Source organism: Haemorhous mexicanus, chromosome 3 (genome assembly GCF_027477595.1).
Source record: "Haemorhous mexicanus isolate bHaeMex1 chromosome 3, bHaeMex1.pri, whole genome shotgun sequence".
NCBI lineage: Eukaryota > Metazoa > Chordata > Aves > Passeriformes > Fringillidae > Haemorhous > Haemorhous mexicanus.
The window spans coordinates 59,487,452-59,507,823 of NC_082343.1; the positions used below are offsets into that span (position 1 = coordinate 59,487,452).

Below are 20,372 nucleotides of genomic sequence, written 5' to 3' on the forward strand. Positions count from 1 at the left end.
CCTCTACTGCTTTAACTGATTAGCTAATTTCCAGGAGTAGATCTGATGTCGAGTGTATAAATTAGTGGCATTACAAGAGTTGATCAGCCCACACAGGGAAAATTTAACAGTGCATTTTAAAATGCTAGGGGACCCATTGACCCAGTAAGCCTCAGGGTGGATTTGTTTTTCCATTTCAGCCCTACTTTCTCTGGTCATATACTTAGGCTTTTACATGTGTTAACTGCTGCAGTACTCTGAAGATCCCCACTAGAGCTCGTGTTCTGCTCTGTGCCAGGGCAGGTCTGAGGGCAATCACTGAGCCCAGAGTCTTGTGCATTTAGAGCAGTCAGCACATCGCAGTTTGGAGGGCCACATCAGCACTGTTTGAGCTGGCTCACCCACTGCAGGAAATATCTTTGCAGAGTGAACTCTTCTTGAGATGGCCCCAGTCCAGCCCTCACTGAAGCTGGTGAATTGCTCACATTTTCTTAACTGAGCCTGGTTCATCTTAAAAAAACCCCATCAACTTGAAAAAAATCCAGTAACACTTAGACAAAGTGACATGGGACATTATTTTTTTGGGAAAAACAACTATCTTTCAGTGGTATTGTGTTTGTCCTTTTTCTTCTTTTATTTTCTGTTGGTGTGGCTTGGGGGTAGCTGTATGGTAACAGGTAACAGCCAGAGTATGTGAAGGTGAGGAGGAGAGCAGACACCCCTGTGTGGATTGCTGGATGAGAAAAGTGAGATGTTTTCTTTCCCCTTTGCTTTTCAGTTATGGTAAAATGATGTTTTTCTTTTCCTGTTTATGAATAATCAACAAAGGTTGAAGACTTAAGTTGCACAAAGGACTACAAAGCTTAGATGCCTGGCTTTGCTGGTAAAGCTCTGCTTTCACCTTGTCAAATACACTCTGTGTCATAATCTATTTCAAATCATGTGAAAAAACAAGATGGTGTATCTGAATTACCCCAGTCCTTAAAGCCAATACACAAAGTGATTTACATACTGGAAGATGGTAAAGCACCATGTGGAAAACAGCACCTGTTGGGGACATGAAGAAGAAAAAAAGTGATCATGTTGCAAAGTATTTTTGAAAACAGTAAACTTTTTCCTGGTGAAGGTCTGGCCATGTACACACATGCAGTGTCCATGTACTGGCCATGTGATACAGCCAGTACATTAGCACTGCTACATGAGTGTCGGGCTTTACTTTCTGACTTTCCTGGTGCTTTCTGCAGGGCTGGCATTCCTCAGTCTCTCTGCACCCCTGGGCAGCATCCTCTCTTGGTTTCATGAGCTGCCCAAAAAGGGTACCTGTAGAGTTGCCTTAGGATGTGTGTGCCATGTGTGCCCTGAACTTGAGTGTCACGGTTCAAGCAGTTTCATTTAGGAGTGGCCAATACAATACGTTTTATGAGTATGGATGTTTTACAAAGACAAATGGAATTACTCACAAATGGAATTAAATTTAGAACTGCCCACTAAGGAATTGAAATATAGTGTCTCTTTTTTTCTTGTTCATTAATTAACTAAAATTTTTTGCTGCAACTACTGCTGTCATCTTCATGGAGGTAGGGCTTGGGTGCTTTTGGAAATGTATATTATACAGAGTGTTGTTTCCTACAGAAATGGCTCAGAGATCCAGAAACTGCATCTGGCTGAGGTACTTTTCTAGGTGGTGGTTTTGAGTGGAAAAGTACAGGGTGTCTGTAAACTGAGTTGCTCAGCTCTGAAATTGGATTGCAGATTGCCAGTGGTGCAAGGTTCTTACCTCAAAGGACAATTAGTTGAGCTTAGGGAGCAGTTAAAGACTTCTTGAGACAGAAATCTGCTTTTTGAGAAGGATAAATGAACTAAGCAGTTCTTTTCTTCTGAACTGCTCTTCTGAGCAGTATTTTTTCTTTAACCTTTCATACTGTTTTGTTCAGTAAAGCAACAGTAGTCTCAAGTACAGTGTTCAGAATCAGTAAGTCTCATTTTATGCTTAGAACTTAATTTAAAATAATATTAAAAACCAAAATACCACATTTCCCCTAAAAAAGCTGCAAAAATCCTGCCAGTTTGCTGTTGCAATGCAGATTCTGATGATTTTTGGTCAAGTTGTCCATTGCAGAATTTCATTTACCAGCTACCATTTTGGTCTTTTCGCATGACTTTGTTATCTCTTAGCAGCGACAATTTCTGCCTCCAAGCTGTTACTTTGGCCGTGGCTGGGTCACTGTACTCAGTCTCCCAGACTTCTGCCTGAAGTGAAAAGAGAGATTGATAGTTGCTTATAAACTATATGGATGTTGTCTACTGGCTGTGCCAAGTTATCTGTTATCTCTGCAGCAGAACACATTTCATAGGTCCAGTTTTCCAACCCTGAAGTTATGTCATACAAAGTGTAGAAAAGTTTTAGTTGACTATGGAAGGCAAAAGGAAAAATCTGTACCTGGACTTGTGGTGGTAAATTGAAGTGCTTGTCTTTTTGTGACCTCAAATTTCAATGACTTTTTGTACTTGTATCTTAATAAGTTTGAGTTGTTTGGTATGTTTTCCCCTGCTGTTATAGATTGATTGCTAGGGGTCAGTACTTCCCTTCTCTTCTGGAACTATTTTGTGTTTTCCTTTGCTAGATAATTGATGAGACCCTCTGAAGAATATGTATGATTTGGCAAGTGCAAGCTGCCTCCTTGTGTGGTTGTTCAGAAGATATTTTACCCTCAGCTTAAACCTTGTGCTTTGGGCCTACATAATTCATAAAATGCTTTCCTACAGTACAGAGACATTTTGGCAATACTAGTGGACGTTTCATCTATGAGAAGTCAGTCTCAAGGCTTTAATCAGCCCTGAATTTTTTGGGGCCAAGATACTGTACACAGATTCCTGCAGTTCTAAAGTAATGTTGGATTTCTAGAGTGAAAGGAAGTGACTCTCATTTTCGAGACTATAGGAAAGCATTTTATTTTAATGTAATTGCAGGTAGATCTTTAGATGAGTTCTGAAGATGATTACCAGTTGATTTAGTTTGACCAGAGTGGAAGTCCAGAAAGCTGTTAAATCAGTTTTGGAACAAAAGAGAAAATGTTTACAGGGGTAAATAATGGGCAGATGAGGAAGACTCAACCTTAAGTTCAGTCAAGTACTTGGTTACTTGGTAGCTCATTCTTTTAAGACTGTTTAAAACTATTGTTCCTGGGGAGTTCAGTATCCCCACAGGAAGGGGCATCATTGGGAGCTGAATGACTTAAATTATGCATGGGATTTGTTACTTCCTCCTCCCATCCCTTCTCTAGTGAGTGTAGCTTGTTTAGGACAGTTCTGATTTTTTGGTGTGATTTTTGTTGTTGGTGGTGGCGGTGATTCTGAGGGATTTTTTTGAACATGAATAAGCCTGGCCAGGAGGACAAAATTCTGGTCTTTAGGATACAATGAGCTTTTCTTGCTCACTGTGTTCAGTCCCAGGGTTATCTTCTTTGTGGAAATTCAGCTTTTTTTCACCCAGAGCTGAGTGCAGGAGACCAGGACATGGGGAGGTTCAGGAGCTGTGACTGCAGAAGACAGTGACTCTGTTGGGGACTTTAGGAGTGTGAAATGTCCTTCTGACTGGGAAGTGCCAACCCTTTGGCATGGCTAAACCTTGTGGGACAGCAACTTGGTAGGTACTTCTATGGGGAGGTGTGAACTCAGCTTCATCTTCCCCTGTGTGGCTGAGGTCAGGACCTTCAGCCTTATCCCAGACCAGACTGATGGCTTCTAAGCTGTGATAAGGTCCTGCTGCTGCCCTTCATTTTTAATGAGAAGTCCCTTTCTTGTAAAGCCTGGAACAGCCTTCACACAAAAACGCTGTTTTTGATGGATCAGCACTTATCAGCCTTGACATTTTAACCATTGCTGGTAACTCCATATCGGATGCCTTCAGACTTCTGCTGGTCAAACTGTGACAAGGAATGATAAATAGAAACTGGAACTAACTAGTGAAGTGGGAACAATGGTAGTAGAATGTGATGCTACCATGAGGAAAGTAATTGAATCCTTGGAAAGCCCTGGTTTTAAAATCTCAGCTGATCCCCTGCATTCAGCCTTAGGGTTGATACAATTCTCTTTGCCTAAAACCACATTTGTTTCAGATTGAATACTTTCCATATGGCTCTCTGGCTGGGCTGGTTCCTTTTGTATCCTTCATCCCTTGCAACTCTCTATTTTAATTGCAGATGAAAGCTGCAGCTTTGACTGGGGAAGCAGAGCTGTTGAGCTGCAGTGTTCTTCCCAGAACATACAGGGCTGCTGAGGGAAAACTAGCACAGTGTGCTTCCACTGCAGCCTGGAAAATGTTCAGGCACCTGGGAGAGCGTGGCTGGTGGAGGGGAGGTGTTATTCCCCTTAGCCAGAGCTGGGATGCTCAGGAGAAATGTTGAGATCTGGGGATGTGGTGGCTACCAATGGCACATGGGTTCCATTGAGAGCCTAAGGGAATGGGGCTGGCTCAGTCTGACACACAGGAGGATAGGCAAACGTCTCTCAGCAACCAGCTGCTCCTTGATGGGAGGCTGCAAAAAGTCACTGCTTGGTGGGAGCAAGGCACATGTAGCCCTGTAATGCTGGGCAGCAGCTGCAGGTAGCTGTTTGGGACGTTTGGGTTGGACATGAGGAAAATGTATGAGAAATAGCATGGCAGCACGACCAGGAAAGGGATCAAACCCCTGCACTTGGACAGGTGATACTCAACTGCTTTGAGTTCTGTGTCTAGTTTTGGGCCCCTCACTACAAGAAAGTCATTGAGTGCTGGGGAAGTCCAGAGAATGGCAGCAAGGCTGGGAAATATCTGGAGCAAAGGAACATTGTGGGAGCTAGAGTTGTTAAGAATAGGTGAGAAAAGGTCTCGGGGGAGACCTTTTTAATCTCTATAACTGCTTGAAAGGAGGTTGTAACATGGTGGGAGTCAATCTCTTCTCCCAAGTTGCAAGTGACAGAACAAGAGGAAATGGTCTCAAGTTGCCCAAAAGGAGGTTTAGATTGGATACTAGGATTTTTTTTTCACTGGAAGAGCTGTTAAGCCTTGAACCATTGTGACTTTTTAAAAGAATGCTGCCAACTTGTCAGCAAAAGTTAAAAAATACCCAATTTGCATGAGGTACCTTTTACAGTGCTCAAGGAATCATATAATGGGAGTTTGGGAAGTCAGGAATGAAGGCATGTGCAGAACAGACATTTTAGATATGCCTCTGTTGGAGAACAGAACAATTAGAGATGGGTTTAGGAGAAAAGAACCTGCTTTTAATAGTAAAACTGTTCTGTGCTTCATTTTACACTGAACTTTAGCTCTTCCCAAAAAAATAATGTACCGGTGTGCCTGAAGTGGAGAAAGGGGGTTTAAAAAAAAAAAAGGAAAAAATTTAAACAGGAAAGCTACAAGACTCCCCAGTTTCTGGCATGAGTCCTTGTATTACGATATGTTTTCACTTTCAAGGTCTTGCACCAGTCTGTCTGAAGGGCCTGGGAAAAGGCACTGTTGAGTATTGTACATCCTGCTTGGAAAGCTTGTTGTTGCTCCAATTTGATTTTACAGAAACAATTAAAAAGCTGTAAAATTATGCCCTTTGTTCTGATCTTTATAGATGTGTTTCCAACAGACATATGTGGACTGCTGATATCATAGTGTCATGTGCTCCACAGTAACTATCATGGGGTTTGTGTGTGTGTTTGCTTGTTTTGTGAAGAGAAAGGCATGCCAAGCAGACCTCTGAGAGTGCGAGCTCAGTCTCCAGATGGCAGGTTACCTTTTCGGTGGAAACCACCCTATGGAGCAGGCTTCAGGGGTCCACACAGCAGATCCCAAACATATCCCCGTGGATTTGGAGAGAGCAACCGAAGGATGAGCTATGCTCCGATGCCACAAGAGCGACAAAACCAGGAAGCAAGGAAACTAGGTGAGTGAAATTTCCCTGACAGCACCTGGCTTAGCTAGCACACTTCTGCTGTCCCCTGCAGCTGCTAGGTGAGCACACATCACGTGCTGTCCTAGGTATCAAAAACCCCTCTTCCTATAAATCAAAACACTTGTTATAATTGTGTCCCGTGTCTTAGCAGAGTGAGGGTATTACATAGAGAATCAGGTAGAAATTTTAGGAGAACTCGATGCTATGTTAAAGAGACACCATGTGCAAGTTTGTCATATTAGCAGCAGAGGGAAAGGGTGGTGAGAAGAGCCATAGCTCATATTCTGCTTGCATGTCGTGGGACCATTCTGAAATCCATTCTTTCTTATAAATGAAAAAAGTTACAGGAAACCTTCTGTTTTTTCCTGCATGCACAGCCTCTGAATCAGTTCATGTGGTTTCACTGCCATCAAGGAGCTCACAAGGACGGAGCCAACCTGTCTATAGGTCATCTTTAACTAAAAGAAAAGTCACAGGTATGTTTCTTTCACATCTACTGTCAATGAGTGGAGACTATTGGATGCAAAGAGATAGCTTTGTGATTTTTACACAGAAGTCTTTGGGTGCTAGAGCCACTATGTTTTTCTCTGTCTGGTAAAGAGCTTGATGGATGTCTCTAATTCACTAATTCAATCAGGAATAATAAACTTTGTAACATGGTTGGTTGAGTTTCTGCAGTCCTGTTTGGTTTTTTTTCCTTTAATCTTCTCCTCTCTATCTACTGACAAATGTTATGCATTGCAGTAACTGCATGAGAAGACTTGATTAAATCAAAGCCAGGGCCCCCAAAATTATATGCCTTCTTTTTCTCAGATCTATAACCCCTTTTTTGAAGGGTTGATGGCTAGAAGCATCAACCCGGCAAAAGTTTTCACTTTCATTGGAAAGAAGTCATTGCATGCTGCTGCCATGGTTAAAAAGGATGACTGAGATTCTGAGTCATTTCCATGCCAGTGTGCTTTTTCACCCCCTCACACTGTGATGTGAATGGCATGGGAATGGCAAAGTCTTTAGGAGATTTTGATGGTGATCAACACCTATGCCAGAACTGAGAATTGTGATTGAACTGTATTGAAGTCCCATCTCACACCTTGTCCTTTCTCATGCTCGCTTTCTTTCATCAGGTTCTCCCATTGCAAAACTTTGTAAATAGGCACCCTAAGCTACATGTGGGTAGTAGATGGGTCCTCTTGGCCACTTTTGTATAAAAGCTGTTTGGCTTGGAGATCCTGGAACTGAGAACCCTGTGCATTAAAAATCTGTTTGGAAGAGGGGAAATGTACCTCCGCCTCCCTGCTGCCTGCCATTTGTACAGGCAGTGCTGGGTTTTGGGCTTATGCCCTTCCCTTGCTGAAGAGCAGGGCAATCTCTCCCTGAATTTCAGTCATATATGAGTAAGATCCCTAGAGACTGAGATCATCCTCCAGAGTTTACTGGCTCCTTTCCTTTCCTGAGACATCGATATTTTTTCCAATGTTGCTTGTCTATAAAACTCTGTCTGGAAGGTCGTGCCTTGTACATTCTGTGCCTTTGGGAGACTTGGAAATAGTTGCCATTACACTAGTAAGGAAAAGTAATAAATCTCTCATTAGCCAGTAGATAGACTAGACTAAAACAACTCTTATGGACAGATAGAAAAGGGAACCTCATCAAAATTCAATACCTCAAAATATCAAATTAGTTTCACTTAATTTTAAAATTTTGTAAATTATTTGCGAAAGACACTCTGTTATGTCAAAACAGCCCACTTCACTGATTTTTTCTTTTTTTTCTTTTATACCATAAAAGAATTAAAGCTGAACTCAAACAACCTGTTTGAAGCAGTCAAAACCATAAAATATACACTAATTCTCCCTTGTGAAAAAAATTTTGAAGAAGGTTTTATTGCCCTTCAAATTGAAACCCAACTTTAAAATCTCAGAATTTTCTTTAAGACAAAATTTCTGCTCTCCAGGTATCTCTAGCAGTGCAATTGCCAGAGATGAATATCAGTATGTTAATAAAACATTTGCTGTAAGTTTGGGGACTAGTAGAATATTGAAGGACTGTAAAATGTGTTAGTACTGTGGCCTTGTAGGCCCACAGCTAACAAAAGAAATTATCTTTCCATGAAATACCATCAGTAATCAATGCAATTAGTTTTCTACTCCCACCTGGGTTTCTAAATCAACTGTGCTGTGTGAATATTATAGAGTCAGTTGAAGACATTTGCTGGTTTTTACGAGAACTCCAGTGTTGTTAATGAAATGCTGTTCTGTTTTGCCTTTTCAGAGGAGGAAGAGGTGGAGGTGGCACAAGACATAACTGTTCGAGTTATGTCCTCTCAGTCTGTGCTTGTTACTTGGACAGACCCACTCTATGAAAAGCGGAAGGTTGCAGCAAATAGGTACTTAGTCCTGGGTTTTTTGAATGGCTACTGAAGGGGAGCTGCTGCCAAGGCTCTATTGAATACTTTTTCATTTATTTAATTGCTGTTGGTTATGAGAATGATTGAGCTTGCCTCCTAGCACCCTGCTCATTAGCATTTAGAGATCTGTGTGAGTGTTGTACTACAGAGGTTTACATCTCTTCTGAAATGTTGCCAGCACCAGCTCTGGTATTTATTTGGCTGTTCCAGTGTTGGTATATCACCACAGCCAGCAAATCCCCAAAGATGCATGGGCAAAAAGGAGTGGGGGACAAGGCACAGCCCGCAGAAGTGAGGTGTTGAGTTGAGTTGTCAAAACAGACTACAGCTTTGAGATGACCATGCTGTGGGTGGAGTGGGAAAGACACATCACTGCAGTGGGAAAGACACCCATCATTGCACCCTGCATCCTCTGACCCTCCAGAATCCCCTTGCAGCTGAGGCTGAGCAGGCTGGGGCTCCCCTGTCGGTGAGAGCTTGGCTTGTGGCACCATGCTGCAGCAGTTGGAGACCAAAACAAACAAGGAAGTGGGCTGGAAACTGCCAAAGATCTGAAAGCACTGGTTTGTGTTGCTCAGCCTGGGAACACTGAAGAGCTGTGCAAACTGGTGCTGAAGTGCCCTGAGAGTCACAGCAGGAAAACTAGTAATTTTAGATGTTCTCTGTGGAAGCAGTTATCTAGGCAGACAGATGGGAACTGAGCCATTGGTGCTGCTCTGGGAGCAATGTCCTGCCAGCAATCCAGCCATGCTCATGGCCATGGGGCCATCTTGAAGAGTCCATCCTTTGGGGTGAAAGCAATTACACTCCATTAGAGGAAGGAAAAAACACGCTGGGTTTTGTGGTTGGCACTTTGTTGTTTGCACTTTGGTAGGTTCCTCCCTAAGCCCCAGCAGGCTACTTGAGAGCAAAGCATCCCTGTCCCGCTCTGGATCTGCTAATGCTGGGCTCCCACATGCTCACTTTTCTTTCCCTGTGTTTCTGGTGCCAGGCAGTACAACGTTCGCTATCGGGAAAAGGGGGAATCGGCAAGGTGGGATTACAAGCAGGTGTCCAACCGGCGGGCACTGGTGGAGAACCTGGTGCCAGACACTATGTACGAGTTTGCCATCCAGATCTTGGAGGGAGAAAAGGAAGGCAAATGGAGCGTGTCTGTTTACCAGCGGACCCCAGAGGCAGGTATGCATTCAGAGGGTCCTTGGGCTGACACGAGGCATAGGGTTTGAGCTGTGCAATAGGGCTGAGGGAAAGCCAGAACGAGCCAAGTGATTGCTTGGGGCAGCAGAGGGTTGAGAGTATGGGAAAGGTCTCAGTGCTGCTGCCTGCATCCCTGTGATAGTGAAACACACCAGGGAAGCACACCCAGCTGCTCTTGTGGTGCAACAAGAACAGGGGGAAGTGGCTTAGGTATTTTTGTGGGATGGTTCAGCACCTTGGACCCCTGCAGCTAGATCTGCCCCCTCCTTTAAGAGGAGCAACTTGGCTTCCATTCCTCTTTGTGGACAGCAAATTAAAATCCTCCCTCCACTATGGAGAAGCTGTCAGGCCCCATTGGTACAGGGAAGTTCTCCATAACAAACAAATTACCGTGTCATTCTGGCTAAGCCACAATGGCAGTCTTGTGCAGACTTCCTGTTCTTAAAATTATGGAATAAAATGTCACTATGGCAGTCTGAGAGAGAGATGTGACAGAGACAAGCATGGACCTGAGCCATGTGAACTCTTCACATTTATCTTTGAAGAAGCTGTGTAGGAATCTCTGCTATGGAGCAGAAGGTGTACACTGTGTGAATTCTTACTTGCCTTTTCTGTATATGGCTGTTTCCCAGCCCCTGCCAGCGCGCCTGAAAATTTGGATGTTTGGCCATTAAAGGGGAAACCAACCTCTGTAGCAGCATCCTGGGATGCTCTTCCAGAGAGCGAAGGAAAAGTCAAAGGTGAGTCTTCACTGCTGGTTTCTAGCTCCCTCAAGGAGCTGTTGTTCTCAAAGGCAGATTGCTGTCCTGCAGTAAGCTGGAACCTTGGCTGTGCCAGGATTCTTTCACTTGATTAAACACAAGCAAGATTTTCATGTTTCCAGCCCAGTGCCTCCACAGTGCCACTGAGAAGCCACTGTCACTGTCTGTCTGGGATGTCACAGAGGTTCCTGGGGTATCATGCATGCACATTTTATCTCTTCTTCCATGAACAGGCAGGTCAAAATGAGGCTCAAGAAGGAAGTTTCCAGAAAGACTTTAAAGAATTAGTTGTAGAGGAAAAAGTTGGCTAGTTGCCAAGAAAGTGAGTGGGTTTATGTTGTGTTTTATTTCTAGTTTGTCATGGAAGGAAATCCTCAGCTTAAGAAGCAAACACAAATCTGGTTTCAGAAGATCTCATGCATAAATCTTGTGTCCAATATAATGTTATTGGACATAGTCATAAAGATAGTTTGCCAGTTGGCTAAGATTTGCATAGAATTAAAGAAAAAGAAAAAGCACTTTCTGGGATTTTTTCCTGTTTCCCTCTGAGAATGAGGCTGGTTTTTTAGCCTCCTGTTCTTCAGTGGTTAACAAGATGGTGTTCTCAAATTACACAAGTTTTTGGAGGTCCCTTATCAGCACTACAGCATCTCAGGATTTGAAAAATCATTGGCCTGGAGGGAGGTACACCATGTCTGCAGGACCTGCTTTATGTGTTCTTCAGGACAGTGGTGGAATTCCTTCCCTTTTTGAAGTCAGTAGAAGTCTTGCCAATTACTTCAATGGAGCTGCAGTTGTGTCCAAGAATCATTATTTCTGTAAGAAGGGTCATGCAGGGACATTATCTGATATTTCAAGTCTGCTCCTAATTTTGACCAATCTGTAGCCCTTTGTGCAGTTTCGACTGCTTTGTTATTAGATCATTTATCCAAAGCAATTATTTTAAAGACACCTAATATTTAAGGGCTGAATGCTTATACACATCTAATATATCGTTGTTTGAGTATGAAGTGTTACAGGAGATGTCTTATTTTTAAACTAAATAAATGGCAAGATATTTTTACTGGCTAAATAAAATCACTGAATTAGCATTTTATGGTCATTTTGATACCATGTGGTATTCAGGAATTTTTGTCTTTTGATCCTTTTGTTTTTCAATCCTGTCATTTTATGTGTTTATACCACATATTAAAATAATGGGAAAAATGTTCTCCAGTAGTCATTTAAGAGTTATCAGAAGCTACACCAGTGCCTCTGCCATGAAAGCAATGCCTGTGTAAAAAGAAGGAAAAGAAAAACAATTCAAAGAAAAAGGATTCGTGCCTTCTGATACCTTGATTTGTTTTTCAGTGGAGCATTAAATGCATTTGCATATAAAATATCAATGACTTTTTTTCCTTGATTTTGATGAACTGTGCATGGCTTATTTCTTAACGCAATAAATATGGGATCACTTTCAGAAAAAATTAAGATGCCATTATGTTCTAGAGTTTTCTCATTGTGGCACTGTACCTCCTCAGGTATTATTGTGGGTTTTTGTATAGAGAGAGAAAGCTGGCAGCCCATGAAATTTATTATCAAAACCCTAGTTTTGTCTGATATCTGTGCCTCTTACAGAGGATTTGAAAAGAAAACAGAGCTTGCACATATCTGACATCTCACCTGCATTTCTTGGGAGTATAATGGGAAGATTCCTCTCATGCCCAGAACTGTTCCTATCAGGGTAAAACTTCTTTCAACACAGAAAGCTAGGACAGAGCACAGGTATCACAGTAATTCAAAACTCAAAGGTGAGAGCAGGATGAGTTTCAAAGTGGCAACCAGACCTTGCTTTGCCCTCTCTGCCATGGTGTTTGACCCTAGCTCTGGCTAAGCACGGTGTGCCATATTCAGATTTTGTTGGACAGATGCGATGTTGCTGCCATTTGGCAAATCTGCAGTGCTGATATTTTCTGGTAGATCTCTTCTGAATAAGAACAAATACTCAACTTAACCTACATATATACATGTATCTCTCTCTCATGTCTTTATACTCCAACTGTTGACTTGGCGTGCATTGCCAGTGTATTAATTTTAGTAATGCACGTTCTAATTCATCCTACCCATACAGTCTGTCCGCTGGAAACAGGACTGTTTTCAGTTTCCTCCTTCCAACCGTCTGCCAAATCATTTCAGAATACATTCTTTCATACGCCCCGGCTCTCAAGCCTTTTGGAGCAAAGTCCATCACCTACTCTGGAGCTACAACATCAGCCATAATAGATGGTCTGCAGGCTGGGGAGCGCTATATTTTCAAAATTCGTGCAGCAAACAGGAGGGGACCGGGTCCTCAGTCAAAAGCCTTCAGTGTCGCCATCCCGGCAGGTGAGCACCAAGCCATGAACCAGTGCTGTAATTCACCCACTCTTGCCTTGGTTCCAGTTGTGTTAATTCTTACTGACTCAACTCCTCTGCACTCTGTCTGACCTGTGGGATTTGACTTCCTTGATATTGTTTTTGCTTGCTCTTTTTGTCATTATATTGCCCAAATAAGTCTTTGTCACTCTGCAGCATGCAAAAGGTCATTTTTATGGACATTTTAGCCTCTTAAATAAATGCATGCCATAATCTATGACTATACTATGTGTTCTTGTTATCCAAAGGCCAAAGAATGCAATGCTCTGGGGTTTTGGCCTGCTCTGTTCCTGACAGCTCCCACTCTTAAAAGTCACTTACTGTCTTAGTGTCAGCTCCTTGTGTTTGGCTCTTGCCAAAAAGTTACTGTTGTAGGGACAGAATATTTGCTGGGTTAGCTAAAAAGGTGGGCACAGCCTTACATGGGATAATGCAGCACCATGCCATCAACATGACTAAATTCTGCTGAAGATTTGTTTCCCCTGAAAGGGTGTTGCAGTCCCTGATTTTAGATATTTGATTTTAATCAGTCTAAGTTTACCCAAGCTACAGTAATTCCACATAGGTACCTTCCTATAACCCCAAATTTATCTTGGCTGGACTCCACAGCTTGGTTAATACAGAAATAATTATTGTCACATATTCTCATAAGTTTTGTTCTTGCTACTTGGATGTTTTCTGCTTTTGGTCAGTTTTTGTGAATCTTCTATTGTTGCGAACAAACACTCTTCTTTTTGCCCCTAGCTGCTCATGAGGATTCGGTTGCTCAGCAAAAGACAAATACTCAAGATAATTCAGAGGCTAAAAAGACTGGGAATGCTGGCTCATCTCCTTCTCAAAGTTCTTCTGTTTCTTCAAAATCCCAGCTGTCACCTTCTTCTAAGCAGCTGTCTAGCGTTAGTGACAAAAAGAGTCTTCTTTCTGAATATAAGAACAAAATCTTGACTCGAGGGGTTCTAAGTAAATCTCAGTTACCTTCTAGAAAGACAGGAGAGCTGGAATCTGACCTCCAATCCACTGAGGTGACAGATGATCGTGATTCTTCCCAGGAAGCTACAACGTCACCGCCAAAAGCCCAGGACCAGAGGAGGAATGTTAAACCCTTCTCCCCTAGTCGGCCAATCCACCCTGTCCTTGCCTCAGGGAGGATGTCTGTTCCAACCCACACATCTGAGGTGTCAAGCCAGATGAGCACAGAGGAACATGAGCCACCAGCACTGTTACCGTCATCAGCACAACACTCTTCTGCCTCATCCATTCCCAGATACACAGATAATGAAACAAAGCAGTTGAGGCAAAGCAACAACAATGTGCCTTCTAAGACCTCTTCCCATCCTCTGCCTGCCAAAAGTAATGGTCTTGTGAGTAATGTGGAAGGGAAGCCTGACCCTGTGCTGGTGAAAGTGTCTTCTAAAGCTTCAGAGACTGGTCGCCAGGCCTTGCCATCGAGTCGGCAGTCTGCTGCCTCTCACGAGGGTGTCTCAGGCCATCGCAGTAGGTCTGGCTCTCTAGGTCGTTCGCACCAACCTGCTTCCAAGTCAGCAGATTCCCACACTCATAATAGCCATAAGGAGTTTGACAGTGAAGAAGCAGAGGACAGAGCAGGACAGCCAAGTTCTAGGTCACAGCAAACAAGGCTGTCCTCAGGCTCCAGTTCCCGCACATGGAAGGATTCGAAATCAGCTGCGGCGGCAGTCTCATCAAGGCCGGCTGTTCCTGGTTACACTTCACCTCACTCTCGCTCCTCCACCAGTGCCAAATCCAAGGGAAAGGATGTTGATAAGAATTATAGGGAGGACTCACAAGATGAAAACCCCTTATTTCCTTCTTTGCCCTCTTCCAGGCAGTCTTCGTCAGCAATCTATTCCAAGAGAAGAAATCCTCAGGTCAGTCCTGAATCTCGCTCCAAAGAGAAACATGGTGAAAAATCACCCCACTCTGACTCAGAAGAACAACAAAGTCAAACAGCTGCTCCAGAAAAGCATACTCATTTGCAGTCTTCTCTTTCCAAATCCAAACCTGAAGAGCAGGGCAATCGAGAGGTAAAAGAAGCGCTTGCTCGATCAAAACCAAGCGAGTTTTTGCCTAGAAAGACACTCTCTTCTCGTCTTCCAGTGGAGAAGATCTCCCACTCAGAGCCTCCACAGAGGGCACAAACCGGTCCTTCCATACTGCATTCAAGGGGGCGGCGCCTCCCATCTCACCGTGTCGTGTCATCCCAAAGTAATGAAGAGTTGCAGGAAGAGGATGATGAGGATGAAACAGAGGGCAGTGACAGAGCAAGCAGGCACTCTGTGTTTCTTAAAGAGGTGTCCTCTTCTAGGGGATTATCTGCTTCTTTCTCTCAGGGAAGCTCAAGTTCATCTCAATCAAAGCAGCAGCAGCCAGGTTCTCAGGTACCTTCCTACAAGCCAAAACACACTCAGCCAGACTCCAGCTCTGCCAGTGATACAGCAAAAGACAACCAGTATAATCAAAGGTTGTCACACACTTCGAGACAAACTAGACCTTCGTTGCCTACTCGCTCAGGAGTTGCTTCAAGAACAGCATCCCAAACAGAGAAAAAAAAGGGCCTGTTGCCCTCAAAAATGGCTAACACTGAACTTCCTCAAAAAGTTCCTTCCCCCTCTTCATCTAAATCTCATCAGTCAGTTTCTAATGAAGAGGATGATTATTACAGTGAATATGGTCAGAAAGAAATGGAAGAGAAACCCACATCTTTGGCAGCAAAACGGTCCCCTTCTGTTTCTAGAGGTAACAAAAATGTATATGAAGACAATGCTAGCAATAAAAGAAAATCTATGGACACTCTTCTACCTCACAAAGTAAGTTCTGAAGAAGAAGAGATGGAAAAACCTTCAATATTAAAAATGTCTCCTCCTGAATTACCAAGAAGCTCTGCCACAGCATCACAGATTACTCAGTCCTCTAACAAACATACCCCATCTAAACCAAGCTTTGTCTGGCCACGTTCTTCTGCATCTACCACCACACACACCATTTCTCCAGCAGTTTCTTCCACTTCATCTCCTCGTCAGCGACTATTGAACTCCAGGCTAGGGAGCCCTTCTCAGCGCCAATTTGTTAGACCTCCTTACAGACCAGGTATCCTGCCTTTGTTGTACTAATGTCACTAATTGTGTTTTTCCTAAGATCAGCAGTTAGATGAAAAGTCCTCCAGATACAGGTTCAGTTATTTAGTATAATGTGTTGGTTTTTATTTTGGTGGTTGCTGGGAAGCCCAGTTCTTGAGGACATTGCCTGTTTTTTGTAATGTGGTGCCCCAGACCCTTTCTCCTGTGGTCTGATTTGCACAGGATCCCATGATCCACAAAGAGGGTGACAGAGTTAGGGTGCTAAATTGGAGAAGTTCCTTACTGAGCAGAGACTTCACCAAATGCTCATTGAAAGCCCATTTGTACTCAGAATATGCCAGCTTCTCAGTTACACAGCTCTTCATCATGCGTTGCTAAAAGACCTTTGTAGGTTCCATAGTACCACGTTGCCCATGCCTAGACAGTGGGGTGTTTCCTCATGTATCTTTGATGAATTTTTAAGCCACTTTCCTCTTTTTTCTAAGTAACAGCTCAGGGCTGCCCATACCTGTTGCCCATACCCATCACATCCAGACCATCTAATACCTTTATGGCTGTGATTTACCCCAAAAGTTAGAGACTTGCTTTCTGACAGAATACCTGTGGACCTGGGTAGTAGAATAGAGGGTCCACTACAGATCAAGGTATTTATCCCTCATGTCACCCATGAAAAATCCCTGACAGCCTCAGTGACCTTGCTAGGTAGAAATATCATTTCTCCCTCCAATGCATGGACATCCAAAATAGTATTTAGTGACCTGAATGTTTTAGTAAATACCTTCTGTGTAATCTGTAGGTAGTAATGTTTGGTTCAAAGTGGCCTCCCTATTACACAAGGACGACTGTGCAGCTGGGGCTGTTGCATCTGATATGCTTTAGTCAGACTCAGTGTTGTGTAGAGATTCACCAGCTTAAAGAGCTTTAAGATGGGAGTAGACCTTGAATAATACCATGGGGGATGAGATGTATGGCTGAAAAAAAAGAACAGATTTCTGGATTAAGGTTTTTAAGGTTACTACTAGCAATGCAATTGTGAAGTTATAATCAACAAATGTTCAGTTAATTTTTTTTCCCAGTCTAGACTTCTGGAGGCAAGTCTCTAAGATAAGATGTGAAAGTTGCTGCCCTTTCAGAGCTGGGGGGCCTGCAGCTCACTCTTACTGCTTCTCCACTTCTGACATGGCTGTACTTCTATTTAGCAGTGATTTTTCAGCTAGAGAAGGAGATTCCTTGATTTTCCAGGTTAAAAATATAGGAGTAGAGATAATTCCTGTGCCCTCTCCTTTCATTTTGTCTATACAGCTTTGTATAAGGATAGGATTGAACAAGCGGTTGTATTTAATAATGGTTTCTTCCTTCATCCCACTTCTGAAAGATCACGTACAAAGATCACAACAATTTTAATGACTGTAGTGCCATTAGGAAATGTTGCCCTGCTTTCTTAAAAAAAAAAAAAGATAGGGAGACCAAATAAACAAGATAGAGATGAACAATGAATGTTCAACCTCTTCAGAAAAACAATTTCAGATTCTTGTGTCAGTTGCAAAGATCTGACAGTGTCACAACAGTTGCTCCAAGAAGAAGTGGAGTGCATGGTTTGTGGAATGTGGTGAGGTCTCTTTCTGTTCTTGTTTACACTCAGATCAGCCAGAAAATGCATTTACTTGCAATTTAAAATATGGCTTGTAGGTTGCACAGCTTTCTTCAGAATAGTGTGTTTTCTTCCCTGTTTCAGGTTATAATGGCAGACCAAATCTTACAACGAAAAATGGAAATGGAAATGGTAAAGTAATTCCTGGTAATGGAAAACCAAGTGGACAGAAAGTAATCAATGGCCCTCAAGGAGCAAAGTGGGTAGGGTGACCTTCTCTCTAAATTCAAGATGTTTTGGCCTTTTATTGTATTTGTATTTTCATTAAGAAAAGACAGGCAAGCAGTGTCCTCAGTCAATGCAGCTTTAAAGTGAAGCTATACTTAGTGGTTTAGTTTCCACTGTTCCACTGAAATCTAATGACAAATTCTGGGTTTTGTTATTTTACCATTTTAAAATTACAGCATGATGGGTCGAACTTTAAACTATAACATTACTACTATTAAATTTAGAGAAACATTTTTTCATCGAAGTCAATGAGATTTGTGCTCCCCAGTGACTCAGGGACTCTTGACACAGTGGGCTCTTGTCTGCTGTGCAGTGTGAGTGGAGATTGCCTGGAATAGTTGCTGTGAAAGATGTGTTCAGCCATGCTTCTCCCAGACTCTCACTCCAGGTAGAAGCTCCTGAGCAAGACTTCTGAAATAAAAAGTGCCTCCATAACTGTCATGATGCTTTAAATGCACTTATGTAGGTTTTTGTTTCCTCATGGTTCCAGAGGTATATGCAGAAGAGCTCAGGTGCCACTGATAGGAAAGCCCCACAAGCTGCATACATGCCCACACATTGTCTTTTAACATCCTTTACAATGAGTTTTTAACCAAGGAAAGCAAAGGAAGGAACTGGTTCTTCTTCCTGCATGTTTTCCCAAGTGCTGAGCAGTAGGATTCTGTGATCAGCCTCCCTGGCATCATCAGAGCTGCTTGCACATGGCATGACACATAAAGACATTTATTTTATGGCCACTTCAATCTTACCCTTTTCATTAGAGGAACATTAAAAAGTGCATCATGTGTGTCACATTCAAGGGAGGCATTTTGAGAAGCATGCCCAAAGTCCTTCAAATGGATTGCAGAAAGTGGGCTAGGAAGGTCCTTGGAATGCCATGGGGCATTTCTCTGCCTCTTGAGGGGAAGGCATTGCTGCTAGCAGGATGAACACCTTGCAAAGCAAGAGGATCTATGCCAAATCTGGTGCCTGGAGGGCTTCAGAGACTGATCTCATAATCTGCTGTCCTTCCTGCTGCAGTCTTTTTCTCAGCACCAGATGTAAGTCTTTCTTGCCAACCTGGAATTGCTGTTTCTGTCTCCTTCCCAGTTTCCTCACAGTACTTAACACCTTTTGCATTTTTGTGTTCTGTGGCTGAGTGTCTGTTACCTCAGGTTAAAACAGCATAAAGTTCAGCTATTTTGGGTTGAAATAGCAAAAAGGACTGAATTTTAACTGCAGTTAGCTCTGGAATTCAGTCCAAGCTCTCAGACATATTTGCTTTACGAGACAGAGGCTTTTCTTCAGTCTCCTACCCCAATTAAAATCTTAGCTACTATGTTTTCATTGCCGTTTCAAAATAAAGTAACTAGTCTAATATTTAATTTTTTTTAAAGTTAGACATAATTCTAAATCCCATCTCCAAAATGGCTCAGCATCATACCAAAATCAGTATTACAGGAATTCACCTTAAGAGTCGCACAGCCCAAGAAAATCAAGGGATTTGCTCATTTGCACACGAGAGCTACAGTAGGTGATATGAATATGGCTGTGCAGCTCTGGACCCCAGTTCCTGGGAATCTGCTTTCTTCAGCAATGATATTTCAGTGATTACTATACACTTAGTTTTAAAAATTCCAGTGTGTTGTAGCCATTCCTGAACATCATACTTAGTGTCTAAATTTCCCCAGGATTTCTGTTGCTGTGAAATTTCATTTCACCTCCTCTTGGGTTAGCTAAACTTGAGTCCATCTATTGCTTTTAGATTGTAGATCTTGACCGAGGGCTAGTGTTAAATGCTGAAGGAAAATACCTCCAAGACTCCCAAGGCAACCCTCTCCGAGTGAAATTAGGAGGGGATGGACGTACAATTGTTGGTAAGTTACAACTTCCTTCCTACAGAGAAAAGCTCTATAGCTCTATAGTTGTTGTACACATGGTACAAATCTTGGAGCTGTTGAATGTTTCAGCAATCCCCGAGGTCCCATGCAAGCCATTTGGAGTTGCTTGTACCTCAAGTCCCCACCAGACAGTCAGCACATTGCAGGAACTGGGGAGGCTTTGAGTCACCCTGTGAGACTCCAGACTACGAGGCAGCAAGAATCACTCAAGTCCATCTCACTTGTATTAGCGTTAGAAAGGAGTGCAGAAATGAGCCAGAATAAGGACTGATGAGTAGAATAAGGGTTGATGATTGTTTATATCTTTGTATATATAGGAATAATTATTCCCCACTGCTATGTACCAGCTATATGGATGTGTTTATTTCATTTTTTTCTTCTAAAGCCGACCAAAATAGTAAGAAACCCTGTTTCTTCTGAAGTCTGCTTTCTTTTGAAGACTGCTGTTTGCATGTCAGTCCCTCTGTACAGATCTCTTGAATACAAATTCAGTGCCTATTGTTAATCTGTCTGAATATTTACAGTACCCAGAATTTGGCACACAAGTTTATCTGCAGTGACAGCATCTTGCCAGCTCATCCCAGATTTTCCTTGCACGGGTTTGACATTAAGGAGCAGAATATGGATTCATCATACATTTGATCAGCAGTTAGTTGATGAGAGTGACTTAGATGAAATGCCATCATTGTCTGCACATTGTGATTCTGAAATGAAACCTCCATGGAGTGTTTGTCAAACAGCTGAAAAATGTGAACACCACTGTGGATTTTTTGAGGCTCTTCTGAACCATTTTCCAGCTTCCTTAGCTGTGGCTCAGTAACAGTTACTCAGCCATGGCTAAGTAACACTCTCC

General features: G+C 42.7%; 1 protein-coding gene across 2 annotated transcripts in view; it reads left to right on the top strand.

Annotated features, from left to right (window-relative positions):
• The window catches only part of FNDC1 (fibronectin type III domain containing 1), an 84,089-nt gene that overhangs the window by 38,783 nt on the left and 24,934 nt on the right, over positions 1 to 20,372 (top strand). For both annotated transcript variants that reach the window (XM_059841994.1, XM_059841995.1), the window contains exons 2-10: positions 5,688 to 5,897; positions 6,284 to 6,382; positions 8,178 to 8,292; positions 9,305 to 9,492; positions 10,143 to 10,250; positions 12,447 to 12,635; positions 13,410 to 15,770; positions 17,496 to 17,614; positions 19,384 to 19,495. In XM_059841994.1, the coding sequence (XP_059697977.1) occupies positions 5,688 to 5,897; positions 6,284 to 6,382; positions 8,178 to 8,292; positions 9,305 to 9,492; positions 10,143 to 10,250; positions 12,447 to 12,635; positions 13,410 to 15,770; positions 17,496 to 17,614; positions 19,384 to 19,495 (3,501 nt within the window). The remainder of the gene's footprint in view (positions 1 to 5,687; positions 5,898 to 6,283; positions 6,383 to 8,177; positions 8,293 to 9,304; positions 9,493 to 10,142; positions 10,251 to 12,446; positions 12,636 to 13,409; positions 15,771 to 17,495; positions 17,615 to 19,383; positions 19,496 to 20,372) is intronic.